This window comes from Suricata suricatta, chromosome 12 (genome assembly GCF_006229205.1).
Source record: "Suricata suricatta isolate VVHF042 chromosome 12, meerkat_22Aug2017_6uvM2_HiC, whole genome shotgun sequence".
Classification (NCBI taxonomy): Eukaryota; Metazoa; Chordata; class Mammalia; order Carnivora; family Herpestidae; genus Suricata; species Suricata suricatta.
The window spans coordinates 102469774-102479737 of record NC_043711.1 but is presented as its reverse complement, the minus strand read 5'-3'; the positions used below and the strand labels follow the sequence as shown (position 1 = coordinate 102479737).

The 9964-nt window shown below is 50.9% G+C and overlaps 2 protein-coding genes across 2 annotated transcripts in view; both read left to right on the top strand.

Annotated features, from left to right (window-relative positions):
- The first annotated feature begins 100 nt into the window (after nucleotides 1-100).
- PRELID3B (PRELI domain containing 3B) lies at nucleotides 101-8980 on the top strand. Its single transcript, XM_029917182.1, has 6 exons — nucleotides 101-224; nucleotides 3803-3971; nucleotides 5104-5193; nucleotides 5604-5674; nucleotides 5796-5898; nucleotides 7230-8980. The coding sequence occupies exons 1-6, from the start codon at nucleotides 193-195 to the stop codon at nucleotides 7347-7349; spliced, it is 585 nt and encodes a 194-aa protein (XP_029773042.1). The 5' UTR covers nucleotides 101-192; the 3' UTR covers nucleotides 7350-8980.
- A 797-nt stretch (nucleotides 8981-9777) lies between these two features.
- Nucleotides 9778-9964, top strand: part of ATP5F1E (ATP synthase F1 subunit epsilon) — a 3656-nt gene continuing 3469 nt past the window's right edge. Inside the window, exon 1 of the mRNA XM_029917184.1 lies at nucleotides 9778-9909. Coding sequence (XP_029773044.1) covers nucleotides 9878-9909 — 32 coding nt within the window. The 5' untranslated portion in view covers nucleotides 9778-9877. The remainder of the gene's footprint in view (nucleotides 9910-9964) is intronic.

Genomic DNA, 9964 nt, shown 5'->3' with positions numbered 1-9964 from the left:
AGGCTGGGGCAAAACCCTGGCCGGGATAGGGCGTGGGGCAGCGCGTCGGGACGTCCCTCGCGTCGGGCCCGACGGCGCGTGCGCGCTGCGCGGCCGGCGGGGCGGCTGGAGGGGGCGGGGCGGGGGCAAGTGTGGCTTTTTTGCCTCATTGTCCCCTCGCGCCGGCCAGGCGTCGCGCAGGCTGCCGGCACCATGAAGATCTGGACTTCGGAGCACGTCTTTGAGTAAGTTTGGGGAGTGGGGCCGGTCGGCGGGGCGCACGGGGCAACTGCAGGGGGGGGGAGGGCAGGTTGGGCCGGGAGTCGTGGCGAGGCCGGGGCGCCCCTCAGGAAGCTTCCAGGCGTCGGGCCTACTTTGGGGAGCGGGGCCGGAGCCCCGCGGGGCCCCGGGGGCGGGGACTTTCGGTCTTCGGCCCAGACGCGGATGTCCCGAGGAGGGGGCCCCCGGATGTCCAGGCCCAGCGGTTGACCAGGCTGGGAGGGAGGCCCCCACCCCACACCCCAGGCTGGTGGGGGCGTCGCCTGGCACGAGGTCCTCGACTGCACTCGGATGGCAGAGGGCCCTGCTGGTCACTTCCGGCCTTGCCAAACCCGGTGGGATTGCCCCCCTCCCCCAGCGGATCCCAGCAGGAAGGCGTGGGCGAGTCTCCTCGCCGGGCCACCTTTTGGGAGGAGTATGGCACCGGGTGAGCTGGGCGACCGGGAGGGGAAACTTGTCCCGCAGCTCGAGACCTGAGGAGCAGAGCCTTAAAATTGGAGTCCAAGGTCCAGCTCTGGCTCCAGCAGACTGCGTGACCTTGGGTTCCCGTTTTCACCGGAGACACGGAAGACGACAGACAGTGTCGTCAGGGCCTGCCACCGCAATTTGTCTTTGAGGCCACGCTCAGTGACCTCTCTTGGTTGGAAGAAATTTTTAGTAACAGAATAGGCCTTACACCCGGTGGATGTTGGGTTCCATATACAAACGAAGCAGGCATATGAGGTGCCGTGTCATATTTTGCAAAAACAAAAAACAATCCTGATAATCCAAGAAAGCGCTCCTCAGTGGGCTAATCCGTCTTCCTGTCACCGATCTTAAATGCCATCTTTGTCCTACATGCTGTCGTGACTTTACATTTTAATCCATTTCTGATCTCTGCTCCCCCATCTTGCTATTGCTGCCATACTGTTTTAATTTTTATAGCTTGGTAGTGTGTTTTAATTCAGCCATTTGCTTGTTTAAACCGTGGTTCTAAGGGCAGTTTTGAAAGAAGTTGTAAATTTTTTGCATCCTCGGTGACCCAGACCTGTCCAAGAGTCCACGGGGTTCTGGAAAGTCTAGAGTGTCAGAATCAGAAGGAAGATTCCTTTTTCCCTAGTGCTTCTCCTGGGTAAAAAGACCCTAGGTTTGTGGTCTTTCTGATGCTCTCTGCATGGTGACAGTCTTAGCTACTCTGCTTCGGCCCTTGGGATCGTGGGTGGCTTCTTGCTTGACAGTCTGCTTCTGGATTTCAGGGCTTCAGAAGCCTTTGAACTTTGGAGTCACTGCGTCTCCTTAGAACGTTCTTCTCGCTTCTTCCCTGACACTCTTCTCCCTGCTGCCCTGTCCCCTCTTCCTTATCTTCAGTGTTTCCCCCTCTCCCCCCGAGTGTAAATGTCCGAGGAGATTCTGTTAGTGGCCTCCTTGTCTTGCATTTCAGTGGTTCTTAATCTTTTTGCCACAGCCCTGTCTCAGAATTGATGACTGTTCTGGGACCCTCCGTCCAGAAGATAGACATATTCAGATAAAGGCTGTCCGTGTCCTGGGTGAGGCAGCCCCGACCCTGATTCTCCCCGGATAATCGGGGCTTCTCAGTCAGGGTCCCCGCTGATCCATGCATGCTTGGGACACCCAAATCCTAACCTGAGCGTAAGGACTCTGCCGTCTACAGGGGCAAAGTCATCGGTCCACGTCGCGCCCGTATCTGCCCAGCCCTGCCTTCTGAGACTTCACCTATGGTTGGCATCCAGGTGAAGCCATTCATTGGCTCCTTCAGCAGATTGGAATGCCCGCTCTGTGCCAGGGCTGTTTGGTTACATTTTGGTAGATTAATCGAGCCATCATTGCTGCCCGGCTGGAGTTACGTGTGTCCTTAAGTGTCTGCCCACCTCGGTTTATCGGTGAAGAAATGGGCGGGTGGGTGAGGTTCTGCCCGCCCTTCGGCGTCATTCTGCGTGTCTTTTCACGCACTTAGGTTAGTAGGGTTCGCGTTAACGGCTGGAAGACTGTTAACACGCGTCCTTTGTAATGTTTGCGCTAATTATGTTTAATAAAGCAGTCTTAGTTCAAGTTAAGTCAACCCCCAGCATTTTCAAGTTGGCTCACGTTGGAGAAGGACTATGTTACGTGACCAACCTGAAGCCACGCAATTACTGATGTTTTGGAGGGAATCAGGGGAGGAAGAGATAAGTGCGAAGAAGCCGCTCAGCGTGGCATATGACTAGATGGAGACAGGGACAGGGGTCATCTGATTCTCATTGTAGATTGTTGCCTTGGCAGCCACCTGCGTGCTGTGCTCGGCCTGTGCGACTTCTGTGTGTGCGGGCCGTTGAGATTTATGAAGTGGCCCCGCCCCCACGTACCTGCGCCGACTGCCGGGTGCGGCTTGAGGGTAAAAGCCGAGTGAGGCTCGTCTCGACCGTGGCAACGACGAAAGCGTTAGAAATAATGTCCCCGCTTGTCCAGGGTTCTGGGAGAGGAGTGTTGTTGACAGTCTCCTCTTGTTGGCAAGTCGCTGTCGCCAGGCGTGGCTCTCTGAAAAGTTGAACCAGGTTAATGGCCTCCCTCTTCGGCTTTTAGAAAAATAAAGAGCAATGCTGCGTGGATTATGGGTAAACGCGGTTGGAGACATCGTCTCCAGGTCTCCTCCTCTCAGCCGAGACCGGCGCGGCGAGGCTAGCGTCAGGCTGCAGGTGGGCTCAGCCACCTCTCCTCCTGGTCCTCAGTAAGGGGCTCCTTTGAGAAGGAAGGCTTTGGTGGCAGCGTCGCCTTCATACAGGTGGCGAAAGGAGCACACGTGCCTCACATTTTGAGTCATCCAAGCACATGTGCTTTTTGGGGAAGATAATAACTAAGAGAGAATATTACAAGAGGGTATTAGGAGCACCTTAAAAACACTTCGTGGTATTGAGTGACCTTTTCAGAACAAATCAGAGTCACTCCTTTGAGAAAGGCAGTGGAGCAAGATTGACTGGAGGGGCCACTGTTTCTTGTTACCTTCGTCTAGAGAAAAATGCGTTTCTAAGAGGACTGTATTTAAATCAATAATGCTTTGGATCTTTGTGTAATCCCTGAAAGAATTATGGCGACTCTGAGTTCTTTTACTTTTGTTACATCTTTATAACTTTATGGACTTGGGACCAGGCAAAAGAATCAATGGTATAATAGCAATTTTTGGCTGCTTGTTTTCGTAGAACACATTTTGTAAATACATTTTTACGAATCGGTGGTTCTTAGAAACAAGACTTGCATGTGAAAGTGACCATGGGCAGATGGGAAAGACTGTGTAAGGCACTATGCTGCAATGCATCATGGGCTGCTCTGTCTTCCTGGACCTCAGTTGTACCATGTAGCCCGTGTGCTGAAAAAGTACTGAATTCCGTACAGGTTCAAAATGTAGATTGAGCTCCCAAATCCTCTTTTAGTCAGTGTTTCAGAAAATCATTTTCCCTAGTTCAGTTAACTAGACTTCAACGGTAAAGACTGACTTGACGGGTTATGGGAATGGTTTAGTTTATACACCTGTGTTTTTAATCGTTTGGGTTTTTTTGATTCCTGTCCGCAGCCACCCGTGGGAAACCGTCACAACAGCGGCAATGCAGAAATACCCGAACCCCATGAACCCGAGCGTGGTTGGGGTGGACGTGCTGGACAGACACATAGACGCCTCCGGGAGGCTGCACAGCCATCGCCTCCTCAGCACGGAGTGGGGACTGCCTTCCATTGTGAAGTCTGTAAGTGCGGCCCCGTTCCGGGGGAAATGTGACTGCCGTGGAGAAGTTTTCTAAACCACATTATAATTTCAAATAGGTTGTGGGAGCCGATTCTGAATGTCATTTTCGCATCAGTTCAAATTGTATTATAATAAACTTGAGTTATGAGTGTATAATGAATTGGAAATATTATTACAGTCTTCACGAAGGCACCGAGAAAACCTTCTGAAGGAAGCCAGCTAGTGCTCTGTGCTGTGAGGGCCTTCTGCTCTGCTCTTGCTGCCTCGGCGGCAGCTCCGGGCCGGGCCGGGGTCCCGAAGCGGCCGGGCTGGGGGCCTCGCGTGAGGAGCGCATCCTCCGACTCCGCCATCGCCACCTTTGTTCCAGGGTCTGACACGCCTCCGCATGCATTTAAAGGCAGAATGGTGTTGCGTCGCACGAGCAGGCTTCCCGCGAGAAACTGGAAAGCCAGGTTATTACAGGGTGAGAGGACTCGGGTGTGCTGAGTGGACCCCGTTCCCTCTTAAGAGTTTTCTCCTTCTGGAAGAGAGAGCCCCTCAGAAGACCGAAGGGCACATTTTTCACCAGGAATGTACTGCTTGCTTCTTTGGTAGGAACCACTGCCTTAGGCGGTGAGGACACAGACGTGAGCAAGGTCAGGGGCATGGCCTGGCGGGAGCACAGGTCGGATGGGAAGCGTCCTCCTCCGTCATCAGACGGCCGTTTTTCTCCTGGGGAACGCAGCCACGGCACCTCTGCCTCAGGCGCACGAGGAACGCGTTGACAGTCTTGAGCTCCCCCGTTTCTAGGCGCCGCGTTTTCCCAGACACTCGTATTCCCGCACTCGGGGCGCAGGGCTCCGTTGTCCCGCGTCGGCCGTCTCGGGGTCCGCTTCCCCTGCACGTTCTCCCCGGGCGGCTTGCTCATTGCCTCTGCAAAGGGTTTCTGTGCCTCGGCCTCTCCTCTCATTCAGGAAATTCCCGTCACCCTCAAACAGGCCTCCTTCCTGACGCTTCTCTGATTCCTCCTGTTGTTCATGAAGCGGATTTTTCGGTGCAAGATAGGAACACGTCTCTGCCTTCAAATGAAACATCGATTCACTCAGCGAGAACCCTTTCCTCCTCAGATCACTAATTGTGAACGTTTTATTTAGCTTATCGGTGCGGCAAGAACGAAAACCTACGTGCAGGAACATTCTGTGGTTGATCCCGTAGACAGAACAATGGAACTCAAGTCTACTAATGTAAGTTTGGGCCCCTCCTTTTTGTTTTTCCTCCTCTCTGTTTTAGTCGCTATACAGGTAATGTACGCTTGAACGGGAAATCAGGGCCTGTGTGCTAGATTATCTTCTCCTGTTGGCAGCTTAGAGCTTTCCTGCTTCCGTGAGCCCTCTGGTTATTTCTAGGGGACAACACTCCATAAATTGAATTTGGGATTATGTGCATATTACTGAGATAATGCTTCTGTCATATTATCTTCTTTAATAAAAAGGAAGCAGTGAATAGTGAAATGTAAGTTCTGTGTTTGCAGTATAGCAAAGTGGTTTATTTATGTATTTACCCAGCAAGATTTGGGTTTGCTGATTAATTTTGGGAATGCTTTTACTCTTGGTCTCTGAAATGATTTGGGTTTTTTTTTTCCCTCATTCTGTAGATTTCATTTACAAATATGGTTTCAGTAGATGAGAGACTTATATACAAACCACATCCTCAGGATCCAGGAAAGTGAGTACAAAATCTTGTGAAAAACTTGTCTTACAGGGTGTTTCAATTTTTAATTTAAGTCATATATTTCCTTAAAAAACACAAGGTCGTTCTGAAGCTGCCTGGATGTGTTTTGTTCCAGAACTATCTTGACTCAGGAAGCCATAATCACCGTGAAAGGAGTCAGTCTCAGCAGTTACCTCGAAGGACTGATGGCGAGTACGATATCTTCGAATGCGAATAAGGTAAGTCGAGCTGCTCCCCAGGCGCTGTGACGCCCGGGCTTCTGTTCCCAGAACTCGGGACCGCACGGGCGGCCGCGGGCATCCGTAGAGGCAGTTTCTTGCGCACCAGGGTCTAGCCCCACTGGGTGTACAGCAAGCTGTAACTCTTCCCAGCCTTTCGACCTTGGACAGTCAGGTTAAGCTTTCTGGGCCTCGGTTTCCCGTCTGCGAGGTGGAGGCCAGCCCACCGTCTTACCGCGCTGGCGTGAAGGAGGGTAAACGAGATGGGACTGTGGATGGAAAGCGCGGGGCCCGGGGCCCGGCCTGTGGGACGTGCCCGGTGGTGTGTCGCTGTGTGCCCTTGGTTAAGACACCAGTGCCCAGCCCCCCGCACTGTCCTCTCCGCCCGGCAGCCCCCAGTCCATCGCAGCCCTTTTTCCCTCGAACAGCCACCACAGCGTGGAAGTATCCAACACGGAACACCATGGGTAGATGGGTGTGCTTTGTACGGGGAAAGAGAGATGCTTCCACCTCCCCCGACCCCCAACAAATATGTGCCCCTCGGAGGATGCAGGATTTAAAACAAAATAAGTTTAGAGAAATAGGAACTTCATGCACTCTTGTAACACGTTTACTGTACTTACTCAGCAGTCGAAAGGTATTTATAGATGCACTCTCTGCACCAGGCAGAGTGCTAGGCTAGACCAGGGATCCAGCTAAGAGGAAGTCCCCATCAATCACGTGTCCTTAGGAAAGGAAAGGTACAGAAAGACAGGAGTGTTCCATGAGTGCTGCATGGAGAGCTGAAGCGAGGGCATGCTGATTGGGAGGGGGTGCTAGGAAGCATTTCCAGCAGAGGAACTGCATGTGCAAAGGGCCTGAGGCAGAGGAAGCATGAAACACCCCCTCATTTCCTCAGGGAACAGCATAAAACAGGAGGAGAGAACGGCTGAAGAGAAAGTCAGGGGCCCGCGCTCTCGGGGCCTCGTTGTGTATTTGGGCTTAAAATAATGGACGTGAAAAAGGAAATCCAAGTTTGACCTCTTGGCCCCCAAGGAAGGGACTGCTCTAACCAGAAATAAGTAAACCGCCACTACCCTTTAATTGTAGATTCCTTTGAGAACGTCTTTTGCATGCAAAATAAAAAGCAGTTTATAGATCAGTCCATTTGGCCAAAGCGTTCGATATTTGGTAAATAATATTAAAGAACAAAAAGTAAGGACAAAACCAGCCCCTCCTGGGGAGGTTTAGTTACACTTGTAACGCTCCTTGGTACTTCCTGACCTGCCTTCTGTGTGATCCACGCTTCAGTTCTCACTTGGTGACAATAAATGTATTGGATTTTCTTTAAGGGCCGAGAAGCAATGGAATGGGTAATTCACAAGTTAAATGCGGAGATTGGAGAGTTGGCGGCGTCGGCGAGAACGAGCAGAAGGACACCGATGGCGGCGGCGGCGTTTGCAGAGGAGTGAGGATGGAAGGCGGGTCTGGACCCGCGCCCCCGCCCCAGGTCTCTGCAAGCTGGCAGCGTATTTATTTGTTATTTAAAAAAATAAAACTATATTTTAGGTAGATTTTTTTTTTTTAATTAAGCTGAAGAACAGCTATATGACTTCTGATCCACACACAGAGGTGCAGGGTTTCTAAATAAAAGGGATCATCCAGAAGTAGTACTGTTTGTAGTGACCGTCTAATTGTGAGGATTCCAGTATTTATGTGAAATATTAACAATTCTTGCAAAGCCCTTGGAAAGTCCTATTGGCACGGTCAGTCTCCCTTAAGGCAGAATTTCAAAGCGTTTCTGTGCATTGGAACTCTTCCTGGCTTTGGACCAACCCCAGAGCACAGCCACCTGAGGCCGCACGTGCAGCGACCGAGCTGCAGTAAGTGACCTTCCCGAGCGGGCGTGAGGGGCTGCTCTTTAAAAGGAGAATCACGTAGTATTAATTTGTATAAAATAATTTGCTCTGCTATAAACTACCATTAAAACCTCACAGTGTTTGGTTTTGGTACTTAAGTGACATTTGCGGAGTGAAAAGTCCCACTAGAATACGCGACTCCCAAGGGCAACACAAAGAGTTTTATTGTATAAAAGAGTAACATATTAATTTGCCAAACTTCTGTGACTTGGGGAAAGGCATTACCTTCCTTGGATTTGTGCTCTGTGACTTAGCATGCCATCCCGTGGGCTGGTGACGTTCACTGAAAAATCAAGCCGTTACCGAAATCTCGCAGCACTCCGACCTTATACAGAAGAACAGCTGTTCACATCTTCCCGCAGTTCACATTTGCCGTGTGTCAAAATCCTGGCTCTGTAATTGCTAAAGCATGATATGTCAGGTTATTTGAATATAATTACTTTTTGAAGCAATTGTGACCACAAAACATCGTTTTTACATGAGCTGTACATCATTTGAAATTACTCAAATGATGTCTTTCTGAAGCATAAATCCCAGGTACTTAGTGTTTTTAATAATATGGTGGGGGCGGTGGGGAAGAAAAAGAATAGTAATGAGAAAAGAAACATTGACCTAAACCAACGACTATGTGAATTGCTTTGCAGCTTTTCCTTATGGGAAATCCTTACTTTGGATACCAGGGGGCAGCTGCAGGCTGAGAAGCAAAATGTATTTCCCGTTCTGTCGGCAGGCAGGTACCAACCAGTAACTAAGGTCTCTGGTACTTGCAGTTACTGCACACAGAGTATATTTCTTAGAAGGTGATTAGCTCTTGTCTTCATGTTACAGTGCTTAATGTAATAAACTCCTCAGGTTTCCTGCAAAAGAAACCAGTTAATACATGTACATAAACCACAGAAATAGTAGAGCAAACGATTTAAAAATTAGTGTTTTTCTACATAAGGTATTGTTTAGCTTAAGACGTCTTAGGACCTTTTTAAAAGCAACTGAAATCCAATAAGGTTTTCAATTATTTTTTGTAACTGGAGATAATTTTTACAATCGAAGTAACATTTCAATTAAAACATTGGAAAATATTGATACTTGATAAAGTTGCCTTGTATAATTTCTATAATCCATACTTGTGAGAAAGGTGTAATGCCCTAAATGATAAAAAGATTTCTGAATAAATTTTTTTGGTTTGATTTTTCTTTTTGCTCTAATGATAAAATTCTAGAAGTTTTCATTTTCCAATGTAGTTACTTTTACTGAAAAAGCTGGGAGTTTGTGGCTTTGCCCTTTTAAAATATAAATATAGCAAGCAGAAGTATTTGAGAGGACTAAACCGGACAGTGTTTCACGGGTCACACTCGGGGACCATGGGGCATCGAATCTTATTTAGTATTAAAAATGGAAGTTCTATTACTTAAGAACCTTTTCTTGTTCGTAAAAACTTACTTTTAACTAAGATGTTTCCTGATAATTTATTTTTAATCGTTGTGAAGCGCAAGAGAGATTTTGTTCCTCCTGCGGATGCACTGGGTCGCCTGCGCCCCCGCCCCACCTCCTCCGGGCCCTGTCGCTGCACGTCGGGGGACAGCCCTGAAAGCCACGGCGGTGTCAGAGCCGCCGAGGTTCGCCTTTGACCCCTGCCCCTTGGGGGTGAAGAGTATGGGTTCCGGGCTCCGGGCGCGACCGTGACCCCGGGGCGGGGAGCGAAGGGGGAGGGCCGTGTCCCGCCCCGCCCCCAGCTCCCCTCTTGCCCCGGCCGACCCTGCCCGGGCACTACGGAAGCCCGCGGGGCACACTTTCAGGACGCCCGCGGAGCCAATCGGGGGGCGCTGCCGGCCGGCCCGCCCGGGGATTGGCACTCGAGGCCCCAGCCGCGCGCCCCCATTGGCTCCCGGCGTCGGGGGGATTCCGCGGCGGGGCAGCAGGGGCTGCTCGGAAGGGCGGGCGGGGCAGGAGGAGGCGGGATTGGCAGGTCCGGAGTCCCGCCTCTTCCGGTTCACAGGCTTGACCTTCCTGCATCTGGGCCGCGCGCCGAGCCGACATAGAAGCGTCCTCGCTATTCGGCCCGACACGCTCACTCTCGCGACATCATGGTGGCCTACTGGCGACAGGCTGGACTCAGGTAGACCCGCGCCTTGAGGGCAGGGGCCCCGCGGCGCGGCCCGGCGGCGGAGGTC

Excerpts from the sequence above, each read along its gene's own strand:
- PRELID3B (XM_029917182.1), top strand. The coding sequence starts at position 193 with ATGAAGATCTGGACTTCGGAGCACGTCTTTGA. Across the intron at positions 5,194-5,603 it reads TGGAACTCAAGTCTACTAAT|ATTTCATTTACAAATATGGT; the intron begins GTAAGTTTGGGC and ends CTCATTCTGTAG. Across the intron at positions 5,899-7,229 it reads TATCTTCGAATGCGAATAAG|GGCCGAGAAGCAATGGAATG; the intron begins GTAAGTCGAGCT and ends ATTTTCTTTAAG.